Below are 27944 nucleotides of genomic sequence, written 5' to 3'. Positions count from 1 at the left end.
AAGGAAGAGTGGGTGAAACATTCTTTCACTTCTCCCTTCTCCTGACTAAATAACTTAGGAATTTGAAGGTCCTTGAAATAGCCGTACAGCTTTCAGTGTTTTAACTGAAATACCTATATAATATCGTGTGTGCAAAATAAAAATACTCCCTATATCTCTAGCTACTCCTCTGGTTCTAGCTACACCTGTGGTTTTGCCCCTTTGAAAACTCCTATGCCTTCAACTGGAGGTTAGGGTTCTAGTACAGTACTGCCATCTTACTTCTCTAAAAACATCCCCGATTTGGGTTCCCACAGCGGACTTAGCAGGAATGTCTATCTGACACAGTAAGTCTGCTTTTCCTCCTTCCTCATACCTGTAAAAGAAAGGTTGGAAAGGCTGTGAGGATTTTGCTTGTTGTATTTTGCTAATGGGATTCTGAGCTGTATTTTTAAATTAACGTCATGCGAAAGGATGCAGAAGTTCTCAGCTTTGGATGGTGATTATAAATATTTCAGTGAAGATTTTATTTTCTTTGTAGCACGTGAGCCACATGAGCATGTTAGAATAGTACTTGGGGGGTTCTTTGTATCATAAATTTTCAATACTGTGGACACACTTTTATTACTTCAGTGTCTAATGTATATATATAAAATAAAGTAATCTTGTTTCAGAAAAATAGTGGTTAGGAGATGGGATAAGAGGAGAGACTCTTCCTCATGGAATCCTATTTAAAACTGATTGTGTGATACAGAAGATGACAGCGTCATACATAAGTGTGTGGTCACATGAAATACGGGAAGGTTGAGTAATGCCACTTAATTCTTTGTGTGAGTGATTTTTATTTTTTTTTTTTTTTTTGCCTGTTGACCATCTGTAGGAAGCCCTTCACAGGCAAATTACTGTGTAGGATTAACTAAAACCAGGTGTGTGTTGGCCTCTGGCACTGATGGTGATTACCACATCTGGTAGGGAGAATAGGTCTTGTGATGGACATAAGCTTACGGCACCAAAGGATTGAAAAGACTTAGAAGTTTTTGGTTTTGTTGCCTCTTAGGAGCTAACCAAATTTAAGGATGTGTGAGTGGAAAAGGGGCTAGTTCTTAAATTGGTGGGCCCTTGGAGTTCAGTAAACCAGATGGTAGCCGCAGGCTGTTCAATCTCTAATGAGAAGTAACCTGTTGGAATTAATTACTTCAGCATCTCAATTAAGAAGGCAAAATCTGTGGGAGAAAACTTTCCGCTGCAAAGTAAATAAGCTAACTTCAAAGAGCAGGATGGAAAAAGGAATGGAAGCATTTGATGCAACTATATAGCTTTGTTTGGATTTGCAATTTGATCATGCCTCCTGATACTTATTTCTTTTACTGCAAATATTTTTAAACATTCTCTTTCTATATACTTAGAATATACTGCTCTTCAGTGTATCCTTCAGTGTTGTTCCTTTCTTCAGTCATTAGCAACCAACTAAACCTGTACTTCTGCCGTCACAAACATTGTCTTTCAGCATGCCCTTTTTCTTCCTAGCATTTAAATAACGCTCACCACTCTTCCTTCTTAACACCTTCCATGTTAGGCCTGATTGGTTTACAGCTTTTCTACAAACACTGCTTGGTCTTACACTTTTGCTCTTTCCTTTCTTTGCTATTTTTGGTTTTGTTATTGTTACAATTTATAAAGAAAACAGAGTCTGTTTCTTTGGTGGTGTTGTAATGCTCGTCATCAACTACCTCATTTTGCTTTTAGGTCTTTGGTGGTAGTTTTGACTACTAGTGTTGACATACGTAATCCAACAAGAGTGTTTTAAAAATAGGTGTTTCTTGAAAACGGACTGGCTTTAAAGGACTAATAGACTTTCTCTACAGTTTAAGCAAATGTAGTCTGAAGTTAAGTGTTTTGATACGCAGTAATTTATGAGCACTAAACATGTGCATCTCCTCTGTGTGTGCAATAAACTCCATGGTGATGGGGCAGTTGTTACACTCCCACAGTGCATTGATGTTTTTCTCCAAAGCAGTATGCTTTTGCCATGTCTAAAAGTAGGTGGGGAGGCTGTATACTTGGGAGATCTTGCTGTCCCAGCTGCTTCTACTTACATGTACTGTGAACTGTCTTTTAAACAAAAGGGGGTGGGGGTTGGGGGGTGGGGTGGGAGGAGGTGAAGAAGAAAAAGGGGGGGGGGAATTCGACGTTATGTCATAGTGTGAAATGTATTTCCAAAATGTATGCGTCTTTAAATTGCTTCAAAGATTTTTTTTAAAGTACAGTAGCATAAGTATCTCATATAAACTGTAGTACTATTTGGCAGTAGTTATAGATTCTTTTAATGCTGATTTTTATTTCCCAAATTTCTGCATAGGTCTGTAACCAGTGATGAAGGATCCGTGAATGCATTCACAGGAAGGGGGTCACCTGGTAGGGGTCAAAAGACTAAAGTCTGTACCACACCTTCATCTGGTCATGCTGCATCTGTGAAGGATTCAAGCAGCAGATTGCCTGTTACAGACCCCACTCGGCCTGGTGCCACCACCAAAATCACCACCACCTCCACCTACATATCTGCCTCTACACTTAAAGTTAACAAGAAAACCAAAGGGCTCATTGATGGCCTTACTAAGTTCTTTACACCATCACCTGATGGTCGCAGATCACGAGGTGAAATAATAGACTTTTCAAAGCACTATCGTCCAAGGAAAAAGGTCTCTCAGAAACAGTCATGCACTTCTCTTGTGTTGGCTACAGGTACCACACAAAAGCTAAAACCTCCACCTTCTTCACTTCTACCCCCAACCCCCATCTCTGGTCAGAGCCCCAGTTCGCAAAAATCCAGCACTTCCACTTCTTCTAACTCTCCTCAAAGTTCTTCCAGTCAGTCAAGCATACCCTCCTTTAGTAGCCTTCCTAATAACAGTCAGCTAAAGGGACTCTTTGATGGACTTTCTCATATCTATACCACTCAGGGACAGTCTCGAAAAAAGGGACGCCCAAGCTATGCACCACCCAAGCGTTTGCATCGTAAGCCAGAATTATCTTCCACATCAAAATCTAATAGCCATTTCTATGGAAAGAAAGAGGTTAGGAGCAGGTTTATTTCTCATGCCTGTACCTCTGGATGGGGTGTGTCTAGAGGACATGCTTTTAAAGCAATTGCTCACCTCAAGAGAACAACTTTCCTTAAAAAGCACAGGATTCTAGGCAGATTAAAGTATAAAGTGACCCCTCAGATGGGGACCCCCTCACCAGGGAAGGGGAGCTTGGCAGACGGAAGGATTAAACCTGATCAGGATGATGGTAAGCAAAGGTCAAAGCGCCAACCAAACCTGCGTCCCGTCCAAAACCAAAATTCTTATATTGTCACATAGGTCTTAGCTATTTCTCTTGTTCTTACTTCACTTTCATACAAAAGCAACAAAACTTTGACCTTTTATCTGATGCTGACTAAATCTCCAAAACGTTTTTTTTCTGACTAATACCACACCACCTTCTTATTATTTTTTGCATCTGTAGTGACACTAGGAGCCCCAGATGCCTTCATAATGTTGCTTATGGCTGTGTAGTACCGCATGAGTAGCCACTTTTCATGCTACTTCCTCATTCTCGCCTGCCCTTTCTCTGGCAGTAGTGCTGTCATCATGATTGTGTGCTGTCAGTGCGTATAACGGTGGGCATCTCAGTTCATTTCCTTCTGCTCCATTGCTTTTTCATGAACAATTCCATCCTGCTGCAGTCTCCACAACACTCAATCTGTACTGTTGTGAACTACCTTTTTTATAATTACTTTTATTTAAGAAAAAATATATTTATAATGTTTGAATGTAGAGTTAGCTTAGCATTGGTTGCCAACTTTTAAGGGCAACTTTTTTCTCTTACTTTTATTTTTACCTTGTAGAGTATACTAGAATTTATCTGGTGGCATAGTTCTAGTGATAGAATATACTCCACTTCATGAGGTTCAAAACTAATCTAGTAGAACCGGACTGTAAAGGCTTATACAGACAGACAAGCAAGTACCAAAAATAGCTCATGCAACAGCAAACTACAAAACAAGAAGCGGGGGAGGTTTCATTTCTGTTACCTAGCAATCCCAAATTTAGTTAAATGGGGAGTCATAACAGCCATAGTCGCTACAATCGTATTTAGGAGTATCACTTTGGCATGTGTCACCTTCATATCTGTGAATAAACTTTTTGCTGGTTTTAAATAACAGATACTGAAATCAAACTAAGCATCAAACAAGAAAATACGGATGTGTTTCTGGTGGGAAGCAAGGACACCGTTACACAGGAGGATTTGGAAGTATTTAAGCAGGCTCGAGAACTTTCCCTGGAGGTAAGAATCGTGTTGCATAAACTTTTATTTCTGTAAATACAAACTCAGTTCATTTTCATATGTCTGTTCATCTTCATTTTTAATATATTCCTTTTGATGTAATGTGTCACGTTTGATGTGAATTTAATTTGGGAGACACTGTATATACAGTTACATTCTCCTAGACGGGAGACAAGGCATCACACTGGAATGGGTCAGATAAGTGACACTTGGGATAGATTTTGAAAGATATGCTTGAGCATTTTGGACACAAGACTACCACTGATTAAGCATAGCTGACATCCTGCTCAGGACTGAGAGTATGTTGTTCTGTAAGAATGTGCCAGATGACTTTCCTCTGTGGATAAAGCAGCCACTGTGAAAAGTTAAGTCTGTCCCAGCAAATACTGTTTGGTAGGAAACAGAGTTTAGTGAGTTCATAACTTTGTTTTACCCAGTGATTTAACACACTTTGAGTTTAAATACTATACACTTTTTCTAGCAGTGAAAATATTTGTGCTGAATCTGACTAAAACTTCTTATACCAGCTGGTGTTAATTCTCTTCTTTAAGGTATGTAGTGGTGATCTAAAGATTGCAGAGACTAAGGTTGGTGGGGTTTGTTGTTGTGCCGAGGAAGCTGGACATGACAGCTGAATCTTCCTATAGCAAATCAGACTCTTACTTCTCTGTGTCTATGAAATGAGCAATGAATGTCTTTGAGAACCTGGGGCACAAGGAAGGTGTATGTAATTCAACTACTGCTTTTTATAAATCTGCATCATTAATGAGTATGTCTTGTCCTCGCTAATGGAAGTCACTCATCTTTTGTTTTCCAGGTTTAGTGTACAAGAACTGTCGTTACCTGCTATGGGTCAATGCAGTGACCTTTTTGTAGTCTTAATTCAGAGTGTGTTAACCAACAAACTCAAACCAAGTTTAAAGATTCAACTTCATTATTAGTTTGTACTTCCATTTGCTCATAGAAATGGTTCCCACGTCCTCCTTTCTTGTCTTTCATATGCAGTCCAGAAATGTTAGGTGGTAAGATTTCTAAAATCTGTGGCATTGAAATTACTGCTGCTCTTATCCCCACCTCTCCTCCTTTTCTGTATTTTGCCAGCCCTTTAGAGCCTCGTGGTCACTTCTTGATCAGCTCAACTTTCAGTCTGATAGCCGAGAGTAGCGCGTGTTAGTGTACGGTCGACTGTTACGAGGTAAATTCCGAGGACTCTAGAAGGGTTCTGCTGGTGCCTTCTCCCTCATTGTTTTGACAAAAGGACAACTCTGAGTTTGAACCAGAACTGTAGAGAAGTCCTCACGCTACATGCTGTGGGAGAGGACTATGTCAGTCGTGCCTCTTATTTGGCTGGGCTGTGCACCGTCTAGTTGTATGTACTCACTTCCAAGCACTGCTCACCTGACTTCACGTTCAGTTGTTGGGCACCTGAAAGAAATTTTCACTGTCTGCAAACTCTGTCCTCTGTCTGTCCAGGTTGGAAGAACTTAAGCAACTGATTTGGATGCTACAGGTTTCTCACACCTTCGCTATGTGAAATTGATGATATAAAGCTAAATTTCCTTTTACTTTTTTCTGTAACTAATGTTTTGCTTTTATTGCACTTGACAGAAAATTGGGTGTAAAAACACTGGTGAAACAAGTGGGCGATACCCTTCAGTGATTGAGTTTGGAAAATATGAGATCCAGACCTGGTACTCTTCACCTTACCCACAGGAATATGCAAGGTAGCGAGTTGTCAAGTTGTCATATGTTGTTTCTTGCTTATCATTTACAACTTTTAAAAGTAAATATGCTCTTGTAACTATAAATGAGATCAAAGATTTGTCTTGTCTTTTTTTTTTTAACTAGTTCGAGTTAAAGATGCATTAAAAAGACTGATTTTCCTAGTCCTGCATAACCATAATCTTGCAGCTTGTATTGGCATGGCTTGTTTGCATTGTTTTGGTTTGTTTTGGTTTTTTAAATCATTGCAACCAGGTATGCCAAACTTCTGGCCATGTAGAGCATTTAATCTTGTTTGTCATCCGGAACTTGTTAACCTCTTTTTTCTAGGGACCGGGGAGAAGTCTGAACATGCTAGATAAATGAACTCAAAGTGAGCAAGTTATGGCAATAGCATCTCATTTCTGACCTTCTTTGCCAGGGCACACCGGGGAGTCAGGCAGAGAGCATGAACTAGTGTCCATGTTCAGCAGATCTGATTTTGCATGTGCTGAAAATAAATGTTTTATGAATCCATTGGATCGATGGCACACATGGAGATTTTCAGAACTATGTTTATCAAGCTCTACTACTATAGCAAGCAACCAAGTTACATGGTCTGTTCCGAAATGCCTTTGCATAGCGTCATTGTAAGCTGCCTCTTCTCTCCATCCTTCTCATTCCTAGATCTTGTCATCTTCGTGTGGTGGGAATGAGGGATATATCATGAATTGGTACTATGAAAATCAAGGGCTAAAAAAAGTGTAGAGCGCCTTTCTATTTCCTCTTATTACTGCTGCTTTTATAGTGGTAATATAGAAACAATACTTTATTCCAGTTACTTGTTTATTCCCTCAATTTATATAATATTATGAGAGAGTTGTCCTTTTCATTAAGTAAATTAATCCCAGATAGGGTCACAATGATGGGTAATTATTAGTACGAGGCAACAGTGGGATGGCATCTGTAGGAGGCAGTGTGGTTCTTGGCTCAGAATGTAGTGGGATTACATCATGGAATAAAGATTTTAAACTACTTTTTGTGTTGTTGATAAACTTTCTTAGAATACTGGAGTAGTGTAAACCATGGCTATGATCCCAGCATGCTCCCAGGGTGTGCCAGTAGCTTCAGAGCTGATGAAGACTGCCCTCTGCTCTAAAACTTTGTAGATTCATTTCTGCAGCAGTCTTCCACTGCTTCAATAATTGAAAAATGAAGGTAAATAGCCGTAAAATTCATTGAAAGGAGCAGTTTCTGGTATGCAGAACACTTGTCAGCACCATCTTACACAGGGCATGTGGGTTACTTGTATGTGGTCTGAACCGAATCCTTCCTGGAGGGGTACAATCTGTGTGGTGGAGATGTGTGGAGGGAAGACTCTTTGCCTATACACAAGCTTTTTGGATGGGCTTCTGTGTTCAAGTGAAGTGGTTGTTTAGGTGGGGTTGTTTAGTAGGGGGTAAAATCCTACCACAGTTCGCTGTCCCACCCAAGTATTTCAAAGACAGCAGAAAAAAAAAATCTTCTAGCCTTCCCCTCGTACAAAATAAGGAAAATTAAAGGAATGAGATTCCCTGTGTTCTGCTCTGTGCCTCCTTTGTCGTCATTGTGAGAAGGGTGACGTTTGAGGTGTGACTCCAGTGTGATGACTTGGTTAGAGACCCCAGCAAAAGCTTAGGGGGCATGTTGGAAAGGGGAAGGAACTGGGATCTGCCGGAGGCTGGATGACAAAACAGCTGACCATGGTTCAACTCTGTTGAATTCGGTTTATTGTGATTGGTTGAATCTGTTCTTATCTTCCTTTTCCAATGGCTGATGTGTATGTTTAATCAGTCACTCAGTGGGGTTTGATTTGTGGGGTTTTTTGGGTGGTTGTTGGTTTGGGTTTTTTGGTGGTGTTTTTTTTATTTTTTTTAAACTTAAGCAGCATTTACTCACGGTACCATAGATTTCAATGGGGAGGGCCTTTCACATTGTGGTAACATTTTTGTTTACAGAACTTAACCAATTTTTTGTATAAAATATGTTTAATTTTCATACAGATTACCAAAGCTTTACCTGTGTGAATTCTGTCTTAAATACATGAAAAGTAAAAACATTTTGTTAAGGCACTCAAAGAAATGTGGCTGGTTTCATCCTCCAGCCAATGAAATCTACAGAAGAAATGACCTTTCAGTATTTGAGGTAGGTATATCAAAATCTAAATTTCTGAAAGTAACCAGTCTGTAGATATTACAGACCAGTTGTAGAACTAGTGAAAACTTCAATGTACTTAAATAATACTTCCTTGGAGATTATTCTTATACTGCAAACACAAGTCTATCTTCCCTGTCCTGCTCCACCCTGCTATGTTCTCTCACAACTCTTTCTTTCCTTGTACCTCATGCGTTACCCAGCCCCTTGAGATACTTGTGTAGCGTGCATCTTAGATGGGGACTGCAGCAGAAGCTCCTTGGCTGGGTTGCCTTTCACTTCTCAGCAAAAGTACCTCTTGCACCCGTTCATTTCTGGCTATTTGAGTGTCTTGTGTGTAGGGAGAACACTAATCGTAATGTAGATGCTTCCAGCAGGCAGAGCAGTTCCTTGTGTATTGTTCTAAGAATACAAATGCAGCTACAAAGTGCTTTTGCCTTCCTTTTGGGTGTTTGAGAAACTTACCCTGAAACATCCTGGTTGGGTGATGGAGGTTCAGTCCAATTTTGGCCAGAACACGTGCCCTGAATTTAGAGAGTCCACAGCTGAGTTTGTGGATATGTATCCTATTATAATCTAAATTATTCTCTTGGGAGGTGAATGCTGTTAAAGTTTGGGATTTTAAGGATATCCTGGATAGTAGAATTCTGTGTTTCAGACAGCATGCCTGCAGTTACTGAAACTGTGCATTAACCCCACATTCCTGTGTCTCAAGAATTTTTAGTGATTGCATTAACAGAAAAGACTGCCAGGGTTACTAGGGCTTCTTTTGAGGCTCTTTATCAACATCAGTGCCTAGATGTGTGTATTGATAACTTTTTTTATTGTAGTTATCATAGATGGTACTTGAAACTTGTGTTTTCATATTGTATAAATGTCTGTCGTGCTTGGTCATTGCCATTATGTGTTCAAACAATGGTAGATGCAGTCTTGGAAGTCCTTACTTCAATTAGAACAAGATCTTAATATTTGGTTTGCTTGTTTGTTTTTGTGCCATTAGAAAAAATAGCTATCTGCATCAAGTCTGCTTCCTTCCTGGCTTGGGCAGTTTTTATAAAGATTGTAGATCTGCCAGCAAAAGACTTAAGTTGTAAACAGAAGCAACTCTTTTCCTATCAAGAAATGACATTGTCCTAGTCAGTCCAAAATAACTTCTCTCTATTAGCAGGTGTTAAGAGCTGTGCAGCAGACGATAGGCAAATCCTGCTTTCCAGTTTATTTTCATTAGCTACTGCCAATGCGTGAATAAAAACTCCTTACAAAAATGAAGTGAAACGCAGCCCAGAGAAAGGGGGTAGGGGTGCGTGGGGCATTGACACACACACATGTGCAAAACAAGGTGCGTGTGAAAGCAGTGTCCCGACTCTGTGTCCACTGCGTTTATTCCCTTCCTCTGTTTTTGGTGCTTCAATAAGCACTTCTGTTAGGGCTTCTGAAACAAAGTGGGGTTTTTATTCCAAAGGTTAAGGTCAGTTGTTACTGTGATAACTGTAGATACTTTCAGGAATCCTGTGCACCCGTTTTCTGCTTGACAGAATGAAGGGTCTGTGGTTTCCTTCGTGCTTTTTGTTCTTGAGAGAGAGAGAGAAATGAGTTTGGCCTTTAAGAGTTATGTACCTTTGCCCATAGCATGACTTCGACAGATTTGAGAGAAGACACTGACATAGTTTGCTACTATGCTGTATGCAAGAAACTTCTGACAGATGCTACCATTTGAAGTTGCAGTCCCTCTTTCTTTTTTATCTTCCACCCCCCCCCCCCCCCGCATTTAAAACTGTTGAACAAACTGTGTTTGCCTGGAACCTTAAGGAAATTATTTACATTTCCGTACAAATGTCCTTACTGAAAAGATAGCTTCCATAATTTGGCTTTTCAGGTTTACAGCTTACCTAGTGATGATTACTTCGTGGTTCATGTTTGCATTTAATTTGCACACTTGCCAATAAGTGTGGAAAGGAATAAAACGCATCTGGACAAATGGAGTGAGTTGTATGAGAGCTTAATGTATTTGATAGGTGCTCGAGTGCTGTAGGCAAGTTTATTCTGATGCCTTTACGAGCAGTAGCTGTCATCAAATGTGTTTTGGTTTTGTTTTTTTCTAATCCAGATAGTGCAACTATACTACCAAAGTCACCTTGAAATGCCTAAATATATCCAAAAGGTTGGTTTTTACTCAGATTTGAATCTAGGATTGTTACTAAAAACAAATTAGAGTAGAATATGGCTTCTTTTTCAGCACAGTGTGCATACTGTTTGGCTGTGTCTCTGAATGAAGCACAGCTAGTGACTTTATCAAAGAACATCAGTACAAGCAAACCTTTCCATTAAGAAGATTATTTCAAAAATGCAGTTGCCTTTGAGCCGTCCGTTTCTGGGAGTAACTAATTGATCTAGGAAATTTGCATCTGTGTCTGGCTTTTCTGTAGCTGTCTGAGTCACAGCTTGACTCTTTACACTCATAACATACCTAGACTAATTGTAGTACTTAGCCTGAAAATTTACTTCTCTTGCTCAATAGCGTTTTAGTCTAGCATAGAAATTTTGTCTTGTCTAATTTATCTAAAACATTGCTGTGATTGATACATAATTGGCAGCTCATTCATGGGCCTCACACCTTAAGGGTTCAACATAATACAGTTCATTGTTTTGGGTTTTTTTTATTGTTGTACACTGCTGCCTTCTAGCAAAGCACAGTTTAATGTAGTTTTAACTAGTACATTTTTGTTGTCTGCCAGTCATTCATTTTCATGCCAGGAATGAAGTGAAAGAGGGTAAGTCTCACATCAACAATTAAAAGGTGAAGTTACTTTGTTTAATAAATCTGGATCCTTGGAGGATACTTAAATGCAAAGTAATTAGTACTAACTGGAGAATTCTTATTTAACAATAGGCTGGGGCATTTCTCTTTTGAACTTTAATGTGTTTTGGTTTTTTTCTATAATGCCATCCTGTTCATGTTTCCTTCTAGGATATGATTGATTCAAGAAGTTGTTTTGTCTGAACATGGTGGTGGTGTTGGAAATAACTGCATCTGTCTTGCTTTCTAGGTTGATGGAAATGTGAGCAAAATTTATTGTCAGAATCTTTGTTTGTTAGCTAAGCTCTTTCTGGACCACAAAACCTTGTATTATGATGTCGAACCATTCCTCTTCTATGTCCTTACAAAAAATGATGAGAAAGGCTGCCATTTAGTTGGATATTTCTCTAAGGTAAAAAAAAAAGTTGGTTTTTTTTGAATGTTTGTAATTTCCCGCTCTCCTTAATACTTGTGCCAACAGAGAAGAAAAACAATTCAGAAATCTTCTCTATAAATCTCAAATATAATGTGCTTTGTCCCAAATACGCATGTACTTTCTTGTCTCAGACTGATGCAAATTGGGAAGTTGTGTGTGCATTCAGTCACGTGCATTGGGGTGTTCTGTTGGTTTGGTTGCGGGTTTTTTGTTTTATTTCTTTGTAGAATGTGTCGTGGTTCCAGTTGAAAATGAAATCTTTTTCTTCCTCCTGCCATTTTTGCAATTGTGTACCAAGTCTGACTTCTAGAAGTGCTAGGTATTTGAAACGTGGATGTGTTTCCATGGTTTTACTGCTAACAGTTCACGCAGGTATTTGTACGTAAAGGGCCAGCTGTGTTGATCTCTTGTGTACAGTCTGAGCTAATACAGTTACTCATTGCACTGGGCCTGAGAACGCAGTGCCTAACTTCATGGTGGATGTCTTTACTGGTTGTAGTTTTGCTTTGAACTTTAAAGTGGTAGGTGACTGCTATAGACAACAATAATACTGATGTGGACAAAAATTATCAAAAATAATGGTGAGGTATAATTAGATGCATCTGCAACAGGAAAAGCCTCCATTAGTCAATTTGTCCATAAGAAACTCAGTACTTCTTGCCCCTAGTTTCATCTCCTCCCTCAGAGCATAATTCTCTTTCTTTAAGAAGGGATTCACGTGAAGATATTATTTTAAAGAAGTCTCAAAGTCATGTCAGAGTACCTGCATGTTACAGTGGTCTCTTGGGGGTCCGACCAATTCTTCCAATCTTGCTGGGATTAAACTAACAGTGAGATGCGTAGGCACAATTTGCGCTGTGTCTTACGTCAGTCAGAAGTTGTTGTGGCATACAGACATGTCAACTCCGATGTAGGCAAGTATTCTGTAGTAGATTTATGTAAGGTACTGCAGGTGTTAAGGTGAGTCTCTCTCGACGCTCCTTCCTTCAGCAAGGATGCGTTTTCTTTCCCTGCTTCACCCCTGTTGCTTTTGGCCAGTCTGTCGCATCTGATGATCACAAATGCTTTAGCTACCAAAACTTAAGGAAAAAACCCTTCAATCTTAAATACCACTGAAGGACTGAAGTTATTTACTGAATTGCATGTCTGTTGTCCTGCTCACTCCCCACCCCTGTTGTTTGGTTTTGGGTTTTGTGGTTTTTTTTTTTTTTTAAAACCTCTGTGTGTGCTCTTGCTGGCAGAAACACTCTGGCTTTTCTTCCCTGATTAGAAATACGTTGCCAGGTACGAGATGTGAACTTCATATTAGCAGCAGTCGTATGAGTTTGGGAAGCCTGTACTGAGGGAAAAGTTCGCCATGTCATGGAAACTAAGAAACCTTGTAAAATATGACATAGGTATCTGCTCTCAAAGCTGCATAGATGTTTGGAAACGAGAACATATGGGCATGTGATCCTGTCAGTGTCATCACTGGTCTGGTGTCGTCTTATGTGTGGAGACTGAAGTGATAGGTGATGTCTTAAACTCTCCGAGTGCTTGCCACAGCGTCTTGTCAGTTATGCTGACCTGGATATTTCTGGCTGATTTATTTGGTCTCCCTCAAACCTACCTAGTGCTGATTTTGTGGGGTTTGGTTGTGTGTGTAATCTTTTAAAGGTCACAAGGCCTCAAGGCTCTTTCTTTTTATCAATAAACCTGAAAGAACCTATAACCTTACATTGTTAGAACAGCTTCTTATTTTAGATTCTTCCTTCTGTTGTCTTAAACAATCAGTGTAATGTTTGCCTCCGTTGCCTGTATGTTATATGACTTTGTTCTGTCTGAAGGAGCTCTGGCTTCTGAGCCTTCTGCCTTAAATTGGGATCAGGTGAGAAGCATTAACTTTGAAAAAGTCAGTATGCTTCAAGTAAGGCTTCTTAGTTCTACGGGTGTGGGGTTCCTCCCCTCCACTCTGACCCCTGTGTTCATTCAGAGAGAAAAGAAAATAAAGATGGAAACCGGCAGGCACTCAGTGTAGCAACTGCACAAAATACAACTTCACCATGTGTTTGGATGTTATTTTCTACTTTTACATCCTTCACAGTATGGTCAGTGAACTGTGAAAATACTTCCGTCTTCCTCCTATCCTCCTCCTTACAGCACTTAAACCTCGTTACGCTGTTTAGACCATGTATTCAATTTTAAGATGCTGAGTAGTGAACTAATACAAATATTTTGAATGGTATGTTTGATACTTCCTTCTTATAATTAAATATTAACGTGGAATTATTTGACTTTGGTACTGACCCCATGCATCTGTTCACCTTACTGGGATAGTTTACAAGGACAGTGGCAGGTGCAGGCAATTGCCCACTTCAGCAGTGCTTTGACATACTTGATCTGTTTCTCCTTCCCACAGGAAAAGCTTTGCCAGCAGAAGTACAATGTCTCCTGCATAATGATCATGCCCCAGTACCAAAGGCAAGGATTTGGAAGGTTTCTCATTGATTTCAGTAAGTGAAGTGTTTTATTTACACTTGTGATCCAGGGAGCTGATGGCTGCTGTAAGAAATTGTAACATATGAAACTTTATTTAACTTGCTTTGTTGTTTTTATCAATAGATAATGGGATTTCTGTTTATATTTACATAGGATAGAAAAGCTCCCTGAAGTGAAAAACTTACCACTGCTCTGTTATTGTACTCGAGGAAATTGAGAATGAATCTCTCAGCAGTAATATTAGCTCACAAAGCTATTACGCTGAATGAATTGTCTAAATAACTTTCCATTTTGCCTTGCTCATCAGTATAAGAAGAGGCAATTATTTGTGATTAAAGCTAAGAGGGTGTTAGTCCAAGGCATTCTCTACATTCTAGTATTTCTAACGTACATCTTCTTTTAGCTGAAGAACTGTTTTAGCTGAAGAATTGCTACATAGGAGCGTGTTCTGGTTTTTGTCTTAAAGTTTATCACTTCCTTAGTGGAAATCATCACCAAAAAAAACCCGTAGGTGCTCATGGCTGTAGATGTACTTGCTGCTCTGTTTTGCTGAGTTGTCTGGCCTGTTAGAAAGCTTCAGGAACGCTTGTTTAAATATAGATTTGTTATTCCCCAAATCTTTAAGCTGCAATGAAACTCCAAACATAATGGTCTGAAGAAGCTTCTGAGCAAGTGTCCTCGGTACTACTGAATCTAACCCTCTACTGTAATTTAGAGGGAGGATGATGAGGAATTCATGTGTAGTGTATATGGTTAGTTTTCATTATTACTTATGTTTTTTAAGGCACTGTAGAATTATATGACAATAGAGATAGTGAAGATAATAGGATTCTTGCCCTGAAGGTGTATGCAAGGACATAAAAATGCAAATAAAAATACATTGCAGTATAACAGCAGGACAAAGACAATAATTTGTAACGGTAGTTTTCACGTTCTGTGTCTCGTAGTGTTCTACCCAGCATGACTACACTAGAGAGTTCACAAAGATACTTAGTCTGTCTCATCGCTGTATGGCTTTATAAACAGTCTGCACTATACCCCTGTGAATTAGGTGAGGATGGTTCTGGACCACTTAATCCGCCATTGAAATGTAGCCGTCACTGGAGCAGAACACAACAGCTGTTCCGTTGTGCCTCCTGCAACCTTTTAGGAAAGGCAATGGGAAGTACTGCATATTCCTGGAGCTGCAGAGTGAACTTTAAGCTTGCTTAGGTAGAAATTGGCCCTATTTTAGGTTTAGGATCTCTTCTTGCAAAAGGGGATGGGGAGCTCTTACTGAGCACAACTGGTAAGTACTTCTAGGCTTTTTCTTTGGTTTTTACTCTGTGATTTCTTTCAAAAAAAGCAATCTCAACAAACATTATTCTGGTTGAGTTTGAAGTAGTTACATCTACGCAACTGATGGCACAGCTATGAAACCTGTGGATTCCACATAGGGCTGGCTATGGATATGCTGCGTGTCTCTGGGTCTGTTACGATGCCGTGTGCTACTTCATCTGGAAGAATCAGGAGGGTGTTCTGTGCCTCTTATCCTCTGGCAAAGTCTGGAAGCACGTTGGGTTGTTTGAATCATTAGGACTTCTGTGATGACTTGCAATGTGACTTAATGGTGTCCTTAGCTTGAAGCTTATCTGGTGCTCTTCACAGGTGTAGGCTGCAGCTGTGTACATGCTGGGCATAGTCCAGAGACTAGCTTTAGCTTCTGCTGTAGCTGACAGACTGCTCCCTTTGTGAGCACACGGTCAGTCTTTTCGTACCTTTCCACAGTGTTTTCCCTTTGTTTCAGGACAGAGGTTCCTGTTACTAGCTGGGACTCGGACTGTCTCGGTTTCCAACAGAATGAACCACCAAGAGGTGATTGAGAGAGTCTGGCTCTGTAGCGAGAGTGAGGTGCAAACTAAGTGAAAGGTAGCGAGAGAACTGCTTGTGGCTGGTTTTCACTGGGTTTGGAAAGGAAAGTGAAGCTTTAAGGCTTGTCTTCCTAGAGTGTATTTATATCCCTTTGCAGGATGGAGGCTGAATGCCGTTAAATGGGGCAGCCATAGCCTCACCTGGATTAGAGAGTCTAAAATCTGTCCTCACACAAAAACCCCTCAAAATCAATTATTTACTTTTTTCCTTGGAATTCTATTTGTGTTTCTACCTCCTCTATTGTAGTTGACTGACTACCATCATCTTTGTACTTTCACCCTTTCTGTTCACTTGTGGTCTCCTGAGAATAAGTTGCTCCCACTGGCCTGAGAAGATGGCATATAGCAAAACCCCGTTATTATTCCAGACTTGAACAGGGCAAGTTTTAAATAGTTTAAAACATTTTTCTGCTGGTAACATGATCTAGATTGTCGTGTTCTCGTAAAGTTACTGGAAGATAAATTTTATGCTCTGAATGTTAAGCCTTCATTTGTCATGGGGGTAACGTGTCTAACCTGGTCTATTTTGAATTCTGTGAAGCAGTCACTGGTACTGGTCGCTGTTATAACAGCAACCAGAATGGTTTTTAGACTAAAACAATAAAAATGTAACTGAGCAAGTAATTTTCAGAAAATGGTAGTTACAAACCCCAAAAGCAAAGGTCTCAAGAGCTGTGTGCAAGCAGTCGACTGCTCACATTACTTTGTATATATCTGGACACTTGGCAGTTAGGCTGGAAAGATTGCAGCCCAACTTCTGCTCTGTCAGCAGTCTGGGGAAAACAGTCTGTGGTGCAGACTGCTTCTTGTTTGGTAAGTGAAATGCATTTGTTTGTTCAGATTGTGATGCATTCTTTTGTCTTGAACTCGTTTAATCCTTACAGAAGAGTCTATGTGGTCATCCTGTAACTTGCAACGGAAAACAAATTATTTTGCTGAAAGAAAAACAGGTTATTTGTTGTCTGACCATTGTTTTGTTTTGTTGTGTTTTTTGTTTTTTTTTAAACTTTGCTAACTACATGTAAAGTTATCAGTTTCTATATGAAATACAGCTAATACTGTTATTTCTTACTCTGTAGACACCAACACGAAGCTTTGTAAGGTCTCTGTCTCTTCAGGAATCTATAATCTCACATGTGGAAAAAAAGTTGTGGGTTTTTTAATTATTATTTTGAGGAAGAATAACTTCTGTGAGAAGGAAGTGTGCTGTAAAATGCTTGAGTTCTCTACCTTGATCGTCTTCAGCAAAAATTTCATATGTAGTTTTCTGTATGTCACTGGTTATTTAAATAGAAATGTCTTTAAAAAGAAAACATGCATATCTCTTCTGGTTTTTAAAGACCGGTAAGACTGTTTTTTTTGGTAGGGAAGTTACGGGTTTTGCCTGTGATAGGAACTTGATGGGCTTTTAGAAATGGAAAAAAGTTGAATTCTAAATATTTATCAAGTGGTGAAGCTGTTGATTTGTAAAATTGCAGGCTTGATACTGCTTCGTTTTGCTTAACTCACTTTACTGTAAGATAAAATCAGTTTAACCTGTTTTGTTTTCTAGAAGCATGTCATGCTGAAGACAAAATGGTTTACATTAAGTCTTCATTTTGTTTACACTGAGTATGCCTTATTAAACGTCATTTTATAACAGTCTGGTTTTTTTTTTCTTCACATAGGGAACCTGATTTTTTCTTGGATTGTATCTAAATGTACAAAAGCAGTTCCTGAAAATGAATAAGGGTCTTAATTTGCTTGTTATAGTTACACTTTCCTCCCTTTTACAGGACTGATAACCGTTGCCAAACTTCCTGGGTTTGGGCTTTTTGTTTTGTTCTCATTTCCTTGTTCTTGCGGTCTGTGAGGTTGACTGGATTGAGATTGCAGGATTGTACCTGACGGAGGATAATTGACTTCTGCACCAATCTTTCATATTTGCTGCAAATTACATTTTGGGCAAGTAGAGTCCAGTTTAAGTTGATCCAGAAATAAAGTAGAGAGCAGGCTTTTATTGTATAAGATCCCATTCTGGGTTTGTTTCACTTCACGTCTGCATGAGTCCGTTTGTGGGGATACGCAGCTGTCGTTCCTGTCATGGGGACTCTATATACTTGCATTTGGGCAAGTCTTTATACGTCCTCTGTCAATTCAGCCTGCGTTGCTGTTGTGGTTTTGACACTGCAAGCACTGAAGCTACAGCATTGTAGCTTCTCCTCTCTATGAAATCCCCTTTCTTTTATAAACCTTAGCAGCTTCTCTATGCAAGAAGCTTTTCTTTACTGTCTTGATTTGAGCTCTCACAAAGCCTAGAATCTTAATATGCTTTCTGTTTCTATTCATTAAGCCACAGTGCCAAGAAATACTAGTGTGTCTTTATTTGGCATATCTAACACAGAATTCAGCGTTACTAGAATGGAATACTGCAGTGTTTCATATTTGTTTTCTGTGAGTTTAAAGCAGTCTTTTGATTCACACTTCCTCACAAAGCCCGTCTCATCACAGTCCCATATTTCTGTTTACTGGATTGCAAATTCCATGCTGGAGGCCCAGCAGAAGTGGGGAGAAGATGCATGTGACTATATTAGGGTAAACCTTTCCAACCGTGCTGGCTAGCGTGTTGATGGTTCATTTACATCACAATAAACTGGGTTCAACGCTGAGGAGCAAAGTCCTTGATAGTCTTCTGTTCTTTATCTTGAGAGTTTCTGGTCCAATTGGTGGTAGCAATTTCTTCTTCCCCTTCAGAATTCCTTCTTTTCAGTTGCTTTATCTGTTCATTGTGAAATGATTATTCTTACCTGAGAGAGGAAACCTGTTTTAATGATGCTGGGATGCTGTTTGGGCTACATATGTTCTTTGTTTTGCTTTGCATGTGTCGGGTTTTTTAGTTCCACTTGCCTGTATGTTCGGGAAAGTTCGTTCTGACTTTCTGACCTTTTGTATCGTTTATTGCATGCAACTTTTAATGGCTTATTTTGCCATTAGCTTGAACTAACCCGATTCTCTTCTGGTATGTGTAGCTCGGGTTTTTTTTTTGTGAGGAGACCATGATAGGGAAAGGCAATTTAAGCCTGGCAGTCGAAGAAACAAACAGAATTTGTATGCTTGAGGAGTTGTAGTGTGATGTAGGAAAAGTGTCCTTGTTTGCTCATTTCCCCAAATCTGATATCTGTTTCTTGGTCAGGTATTTTCTTCTTGTTCCATTCACACGGGTGAGTAAATCTTCAAGTCCTGATTTGCAGAAGCAGCAGAGTACCAGCAGCAGCAGCACTTCTGCAGCAGCTCACGTATAACACCAGGGAAGGCAAGTTTCCAAGGGATGAGAGGAACAAAAAACTGGCTTTACAAGTAAAGAGAAAATAAACTGTTAATGGGAAGTTGTGTCTCTCCTCCTAAATACTTCTAATAAGTAAGCATCAGAGCAATTGATAAAGGCGGTCAGTGCCATTACTGATAAATTGGTAACAGAGAGAGACCCACCTTTATGCTCAAAGTTGGTTAGGTTAGTGGCAGCATTCCTTAGCCTATGCTGCTTCTCAATAGGAAATGGCTCAGCAAAGGCCTGTGAACAAGATTTGGTGGAGTGGAGTGTTCATTTGCCGTTTACTGCTTTGAAGAACTTGACTGAAGATCTGGAACTACAGTCTGTTTCTTTGATCTCAGTTCTAGTCCTGTCTTCTCCACTGCAGATTCCTACAATCACTTGTCTGCATGCAACTGTTTAGGGTCTTTTGTGTGCAAAAGCTGAATCAGTGAGGTATTCTGGGCTAAAAGCAGGTAGGGAGTAAGGACAGATGTCCTCAAAGGTATTTATTAGAGCCAGAACACATAATAATCCTGTAGGCACTTTCATTGAGAAGTAAGGGATGGTGCTGGAGCAGTGCAGCACAGCAGTACAGGTTTGGTAAAATCAAATTTTCTGTGAGAGGGAAGAGGTTTGGTTTCTGGTAAATTTGAAGAAAAACATTAATTTCATTCAGGAATAAAACTGCTTATTTCTGACTATTGTCAATTCAAACAGCATTTTCTCTTCTAGGATCAGCCAGTGATTTCAGACTTCCTCATGGCTCCAATACTTCAAAAGCTCTGTCTTCTGATACAAGCGAAAGGTTATTCTTGATTGAAAATAAGAACTTCTTCTAGACAATTTTGGGCCTGGTTTTCTCCCTTATGCCCATTACTACATCTTGGGTTTTCGCAGTGTCTTTAGAAAGAGTCAGGGTTGAGCTTTCCATGGAGATGTTGCTGTGCCAAAAGATTTATTTCATAACTCCCTTATCTCTGGTTCCTGCTATAGTGTTTCTAGGCCTGCTGCTGTAGCAGCAAATTAGGTTACTCCTCTGTGGAAACCTGAGAAGCAATGACTTCTTGTGAAGCACCGAGTTTGTGCAGTCATGCAAAAAAATCAAGTTGAACAAATTGAAACTATTAATGGACTAACATGTGGCCTGTCATTTAAGGGCACCATATGGCTGATGGATGATACTAGCATTTGAGAAAATGTTATCCCTGTTTTGAAGATGAGTAACTTTTTTAAAATACAGTAAAGATGTTGGAATTAAGTGGTGGAATAGGGTAAAAATGCTGCCTGAGGTTTTTACAGTGGCTCTGAGAAAGTACGATGCCAGTAAAGGAAGAACCTTGGAAAAGGTGACATTTTCTTCACTTAAGGGCTTTCAGTTTTTGGTAGGAAGCTGGAATGAGGCAAATGTTGGACTAGATGATCCCTGAGGTCCCTTCCAACCTGTGATTCTGTGAAATGAGCAAAGGCATTAGAGTATCAAAATGGTGGTGTTTCTTCTTTTAAGATCATGTGAACACAGAAATAATGACAGACTATTAACAGAAGCACTAAAAGGGCAAAAGAGGGCAAAAGTATTAAAAAGATGTGTAGTTTTCTTCTTCATTGTGATGAATTAATGCAATTTCTTTGCTGTGTAGCCTTAGCTTGTGTTAAGTAGCTACATAAACTTGCCTCGTAACAGGTTGAGGGAGTGTAACTGATCTAAAATTCTGTTCAGCTGGAAGCAAGACAGACCTTGAACTGAGACGACTTGTGTTCTTTATGCTAATGCATAAATTAACTTCTGGAAAACAGAGCAGACTGGAAAAAAAAGTTAATGGTGAATGCTGTAATGGAGCAAATCTGTTCAGAGAGATCGGGGGAAGCGTGTTCACATGTATGTCGTGTAAGTTCTAGTGTGCTTATGGAACTGCTGGGAGGCACTTCTGATACCTGCCGGCTGCATAGAGCTAGACCCAAGTTGCAGTGGGCTGGAAGTGGTTGGATCTGCTTCTTTGGTGTGTGTTTATTCAGAATTGATAGTCTAAGTCCCTTAATCTGGTCATGGCAGATGATGCATTGGCCAGAAAGTAGTATTTTGGAAAAACTGCTTCAAGAAATGAGAAGGAATATTTTGTTACTGTGTAATCACTTTAATCAAATATGGCTATGAAGTAGAAGTAAGATTGGAAAAAAGAGGGTGGCTGTGGAATGTTGAACTCTTTCTGTAAACACCCTTACACTGTTGTTTTCCAAAGTCTGGCGTTAAGATGTTTTACAGTTTGCTGTAACAAGTACTGAAATACAGCAGAGATACGATCTAGGGATAAAGACACTTCAAAAAAAAAAAAAAAGCCAAGTTGCTTACAGTTATACTTTGTTTTGCTCTGTAAACAGAATTGAGATGGGGATGAAGTGGGACTGTATCTTCTTTTAAGATGAGATTTATTTTAACCAAGAGCATGTCAGCGTTGCCTTTCTCACATTACAACCCCGAAAGAACTGTTTTGTAATTGGTGAGGGTGTGGCAAACAACAGAGGGTGAGAATGACAGGCTGAGGGTGGGGAGGAACAGGATTTTTTAAATGGGCTTTATTGGAAAACTGTATTCTGAAACTATGCTTACAAAGTGAGCGCCACAGATTTCAGGATCTGTATAAAACAGGCCTGTGTCACTTACTACCTGTGGTGGCCCATATTGAATCGTTTGAGGTTTTTTTACTGCTGATTGACTTAATTGTGTACCCCAATACAGAACACTGTGCTAGTCTTCTGGTCACTTTTGTTGGTGTGTTTACAGATGTATTGTGTCCAAATGAAGGGTTGAATTACCTGCCTTTTTCCTTCTTTCTCTTTAAGAGGGAGTTGCAAGTGTCTGTCTCTGGGAGCTGTGAATTTGTGAGGGAGCCTGAATGCTGCTGCTTATTCTATGTTCTTTTCTTGATGATTGATTATGTTGCTGACCTGAAGGCATGGGTTTGGCCTCTCCTAAGTAACTAATAAGGAACGTTCTGTCAAGCTGAGATTTAGATGAGGGGGGAATAAAGATGGATTTTGAATCAAGCTTTGTTGACTTAAGATTATTCCAAGAAAATCAGCCTCTTGGGATTTCTTGGCAACGCTTTTATATAGCTTCAAGACACTGTGCATTTATCAGAACTGCAAAAGAAATCAGGCATGTCACTTCAGATAGAGAAGCTAGGGCTGTTTTAACTGAAGAGCATCTTTATTTCAGATAGCATTGAAAACAGCTAAAAGGCAAGGCCAAACATGGTAACAATGAAAACAAATGTTTGTTGGACAAAGCTGTCTTTATAGGGCATTAATGAACAGGAGAAGCCATCTGCTGAAGACTAGTGGCTGAAAACAGATTTTAATTAAGTAGTGCATCTTTAATGATGAGGAATTTCTACTTTTGACTGCAGAGCGTAGTTCTGTTGCAGCAAGTCAGCGGACAACGTGAGTATCTTGTAGCCTATCGCCCTGTCGTTGAGGCACAGTGAGTCATCTCACCACAATGAGAGAAACTTGTGGCTTGCTTAATGGATGTCTTGTAAAGAATTTTTTTTCTTGTTTACTGCTGTAACAGTAGATAATTAGCAGACTGCCATGTCTTGGGCTTAGCTTTTTGTAGTGTGCTGTAATAGATGGATTTTTGTGTTCAGTGGCTTATAGGTGATGTGCGCTTTTTTTATCACACACAGTTTCTGTATCTGCTGGCTAACTGGGTATCACTGTGAGATTCCCTGATAACCTTCTTCATCTGTTGGTTCTTTCTTCTAAATCTTACTTGGTTAATTCCTTGCCCTACAGCATGCTTTAGTGGAGCAAATGGACAGCAATGGCATTTTGCTGTTCATGTAAGACAAAAACGCAGCTTGCATCTTCTGTTGTATCTTGTGAAGTGTGTGTTGTGACCACTTAACTGAGCAGATACAGTAGTATTTGCAGTGGTTTCCTAGATGTGCTTTTTGATTTCTCAGTGCTGACTCCCCATTTTGCTTTTGTTGATGTTCTTTAGTACTACTAGGCTAACTTTTGTAGGTATGAATAAAACAATGATAGGGAAAGCTCTTGGCCCCTAGAACTTGGTTATCTACTCTGAAACTCTTAAAACCATCCCTGATACAGTTTTGGTCCAGGGCATCTGTCACTTCCCAAGTGTGATAACAATTTTCCTGAGCCATGAATCTGGGAGAATTATGTTTTTACAGCCAGGTTAACACTCTAGCTGAGAGCTGGAGCTTAATGGTATGGATGCCATCTGTCTGTGCTGGTGGGCCTCAGTGCCCTGTAAAGGTTCTGGGCATATTCAGAACTTGTTTATTGTATTTTACAATACTTGTTTTATTGTTATATTAGCCATAGCCACCTAGGTCCATCTTCCTGTCTTCTCAACTGACTCTTGTTGGAGTATGTAGAGCCTATAAGAAGGCAAACAGGTAGTATTTTCTAATGAACGTTTCATGTATTTTTAACAACGATATTCATGTGCTGTCAACTTTACACACCAGAAGGTAATGGCAGTTCTTAAAGGAAATTCATTCAACAGTTTCAGTTATGTAAACAATTTACTGTTCAGGGTCACTTATTAAATAACTTTAAAAATGTTAATTTAAATAATAACTTAAAACATTGCTTATAAAATTGAGAGTAACTCAGCCTTGTTAATGATCTTCTAAACTACTTAACCTACTGACAAAGTTATTCATCCGATTGGTAGTCAGAACTGATGCCCTCTGTGCATGCAAGTCTTGCTTTTAAGGGTACTTCAATTCCTTTTCTCTTGCTTATGCTTTCACTCTGCTTACAAGTAGTCCACTTCGTACACAGAACCTCCACTCAAGGGGTTTACTGGCAACTGGCACAGGTAAAATAAGCATTAGCCAATTAATTCACTCAAAGGGTGCCTTTTGTGGGTCTGACTGTAATACAGTCATCTTTACCTTTCCTTCCCCTCATGAAGGGCATTTGTTTAGCCCTAACCTCTTCTGTGAAGCTTTCTATAAAGGAACTAAAGGTTTTGGGCCCCCTGTGTTGAGTTTACTTGAGGATGTGGAGAGGAATGAGAGCTGGCATTATTTCTTGTAACAATAACGAAAGAATCTTTAGCTTACCCTGTTCATCAGGAAGAAAGCTTTTCTTTACCCAGACAAAGAAGAAAAGAGAATGTAGCAGGCTGTTCACTGATCCAAGCATCTCAAGTTATAGCTAGTCTGTCTTTTTTTTTTTTTCTCTAGTGTTTGTGTGGATCTTGGCATTGGGGTCTTTTGAAGCTGCCTCAAAAGTGCTTTCAAAGAGGGTACTAACACCTATTTAAGGTCTTCTATCTTTGACCTTCCTCCCGTTGACATAGATAAGAACAGTTCAGAGGCACACAGAATAGTTCTGGAAAGAATGGCAACATGAATTACAGTTTTAGGAATCTTAAGTCTTAATAAGCTCACACTTTCACCTTACCTATTTCTGCCTCCCACTCATGGTCATACCTCTGAACTTGGAATGCTGAGCTGACCTAACTGCATTGAGCTGTCTGTCTGAATACTCAGCTGTTTTGATTTTTCCAACTACCCTTTTGAACCTGTGTCTTCACAACTTGTTCGTGTAATTTCAAAACAAAGTATTTGATATTTTTTAAGGCAAAAGGAAGTCTCTTAGGATAACTTGAAATGCTGGTTTGAGGGAAATCTTCACTTTAGACACTGGTATATTATAAAAACGATCACTAGCACTTGCTGTTCTTTCAGATCTCTGGTTTGATACAGAACATTGCATGAAAACTTACAAGTCTTCCTTTCCATATTAAGGGACTGACTTGACTTGGTTATGTTTCAAACAAAACAAAGTTTAATGGAAAAGTGCTTGATTCCATCTGTCTGAGTCTGGTAATTCAGTTGTAGGGGATGGCCTTTAAAGAGACTGAGAGGAACTCAGAACAGCAAGGGCAAATAGTTCACTGGTTGCTTCTTTTGTTCTGGATAGATTCTCAGGAATACGTTTTCTTCTGGCACAAATATTAGCAAAATATAAATAGGAGTTGAACAGTGCTGATGACCTAAGGGCAATCTTTTGAGCACAAACTCAGAAAGACTCCATTTTATGACTAGGGGCCTCTGAGAAGTAGCTCTCAAGCTGTTTGCAACTTCTGGCGGTAGTTTCATTTTGTGGTGGCTCTCCTGTCTGGTCAGGGTTTTCAGCAGTGCATGGGCACCTTTAAACTGTGTATCTGGAAAGCTATCACAAGTAACTTGATTCTGTCTTCTTCATGAGAGTTTCTTCAGTGGTGTTGGGATATCTGCTGTGTGTGGAAGCATGTGTAAATGTTCATATGTGTGATTGATGCACTGGCATAACTGTGAACCTGAGATTGACAAGTTTAAGTTATACAACACATGAGGAAAAGCTGTTATCCTTATAAATCAGACTGAAGTCCAGAATGCTAGCGTAGCATTAACTTGTTGAGTTGCTGATGTAGGCTCTGTATTTCTAAATGGACTTCTGCTGTGAAGGCTCCATTAGGGCTAAAATTGGGGAAAGATCAGCAGACGAAAATCTGTTCTTATGATTTCAGCAACCTGCGCCTATTTGAGTCTCATGACATCTGCACACTGTTCCTATCCCTTTGCTACCCTCCAGCAGCTCTGGTCAGTGGTGATGGTTTTGATCTGACTTCACTGGTAGATAGCCTACATCAGTGGACTTTGTTGCTGACTGCTTAAGTGCATGACATGACGAGGTGAATAACCGATGTGAGCCAAATGCTCTAATTTGTCATGCAGTTAGTCTGTACAACTGGTGCAGAGGTGCACCATGCGTCTGGGGTCCAAATGTTCCTGTTTATCACATAGTTACTCTGGACCAAGTGGTTAGCTGAAATGCCTGTGACTTTGTCATCTGTATTTAAAGAGCTGCAAGTATGTATAGTTTAGAGGGCATATTCATGCTAGATGTACTACTTCCTGGTAGGCAAATAGTGTTTAAAATGGGCAGAAATGCATCTACAGTGTTAATTAAAAAAACCACAAAGGTGTTGAACCTTCTCCAGCCTTTGGACCACAAGATCATAGAAGTGTTCTCCAAGATGAATCCTAAATAATAGGAGAATGTATTTGCTTCTTGGTGAAGTTTCTTCTAGTTGTCTCCCTTAACACTTCATGGAGACCCATGCTTGTTTAAAGTATTTTTTTCCCCTCTTTCATAGTAGTAGAAAAACATAAAATGCAGTGACCTTTGGTGTAAACTCAGTACACTGTAAAATATGGTAGAATGTTTGTGTTAGTTCTTGTACTGAGCAGTATTCAGACTAAATGGTAGGAAATGGAAAGAGATACTGCATTTTAGAGCTGTGTGATAGTGGGTAAGGAGAAATAAGTTTCTGTACAAGTAATTTGTTTCCTAATTCAGCATGAGCTTTTTGGAGCACAGCATAGAAGGAGGAAGCGTGTGGATGGCTCCTTAGTTCAGAAGGTAAGTGAGAACCGAAAGAGGTTCTCTGGTGAAGTTGCTGGTCAAGTAGGAAGTCTTGAAGTGAGGTGAGTAGACTTGTGTCCAGCTTCTTTAACAAACGCATGGATAGCAGCAATGACCAAGACAGTTGGAAGAGTCGACCCAGAATAGTGTGTCCTGAGACTCCAGAGAGCTGTTTGGAGTTGACACATCCATGCTGCCGATGTCAGAGGCACCAGGTGGAATGACCACACTGGCACATCAGAAACTAACTGGGACAGAACTAGGGGAATAAATAGCCATCCAGGTCTTGGGCTTCTTGAAGAGCGGGGTTTGCAAGAGCAACATGATTGTGTTGGGCAGGGGAAGGGAGCCCTCTCACACTGCGTTTGAGATCCCATTATTCAAATTTCTCGAGTCCTGAAGACAAAAAGGATGAAATAAAAGACGGTGCTCTGTCATAGAGCTGTAACCTCACTGGGGTTACAGAGACGCAGTGGGATAGCTCAGAGGACTGGATTGCTGCAATAGATGGGTAACAGTCTTTTCAGGAAGGACAGGGAAGCTGAGGAGAGGAGGTTGTGATCACAAAGGAGTGACCTGGAAGCATGGAGCTCTGCTCTGGGATGGGTGATAAGCCTATCAAGTCTGTATGCCTCGGAATCAGAGGACAGGGCAGTAATCATTAATACTGTGGTGGGCATTTGCTATAGCCAGCCTGACCAAAAAAGGATGAGGATGAACCTTCCAAGCAGCTGGATGACATCTGCTCGTGAAAGGCCCTTGTTCTCAAGGACTACTTGAAACACTCTGCTGGAAGGGCAGCACAGCAGGATACAAGCAATCCAGCAGATTTCTGCGGGTGTTTGGGACAATACTTAGACATAGATTTTGGAAGGACCAGCTAGGGCAAATGCTTTTCTGGGTCTGCTACTTGCAAGTAAAGAATTGGTTAGGAAGTAATAGTGGCAGCCCGGGCTGTAGTGGCTGTGAGATGGTAGGGTTTCTGATCCTGAGGGAAGTGAGGCGGGCAACTAGCAGACTGAGGCCCAGAATTTTACTTTGTTTAGAGAACTAGTAAGTGGTATCCTCTAAGAGGCTGCTGTGAAGGGCAAAGGAGCACAGGATACATTGATCTCTAGAGACAGTTTCCTCAAACTGCAAAAATTACTCATTCTAAAATTCATTAAAATAGTGGGCATGACAGTAAGCCTGCTAGGCTATAGGAAGAGCTTCTGACTTGAGCAGAAACGAAGTCCATAAAAGGTACTGATATCGCTTACGTGTGCAGGAATGGAATTAAGCCAGAGCTTGTTTGGAGTTGAAACTGAGGGGTGTGGAGAGCAACAGGAGGGCTCTCCCAAGTACATGGGCAGCCGAAGGAAGAGTAAGCAGAACATGGGC

The 27944-nt window shown here is 40.0% G+C and overlaps 1 protein-coding gene across 5 annotated transcripts in view; it reads left to right on the top strand.

Moving 5' to 3' along the window:
• Positions 1–27944, top strand: part of KAT6B (lysine acetyltransferase 6B) — a 116744-nt gene that overhangs the window by 69968 nt on the left and 18832 nt on the right. For 2 of the 5 annotated variants that reach the window (XM_075109429.1, XM_075109431.1), the window contains exons 7-12: positions 2339–2394; positions 4187–4308; positions 5917–6032; positions 8052–8193; positions 11250–11411; positions 13834–13927. In XM_075109429.1, coding sequence (XP_074965530.1) covers positions 2339–2394; positions 4187–4308; positions 5917–6032; positions 8052–8193; positions 11250–11411; positions 13834–13927 — 692 coding nt within the window. Of the gene's footprint in view, positions 1–2338; positions 3271–4186; positions 4309–5916; positions 6033–8051; positions 8194–11249; positions 11412–13833; positions 13928–27944 lie in introns of all 5 variants that reach the window. The other 3 variants (XM_075109426.1, XM_075109427.1, XM_075109428.1) reach the window with 2 other exon arrangements.

Source organism: Phalacrocorax aristotelis, chromosome 14 (assembly GCF_949628215.1).
Source record: "Phalacrocorax aristotelis chromosome 14, bGulAri2.1, whole genome shotgun sequence".
Taxonomy (NCBI): domain Eukaryota; kingdom Metazoa; phylum Chordata; class Aves; order Suliformes; family Phalacrocoracidae; genus Phalacrocorax; species Phalacrocorax aristotelis.
This window is presented reverse-complemented; position numbering and strand designations above follow the sequence as displayed.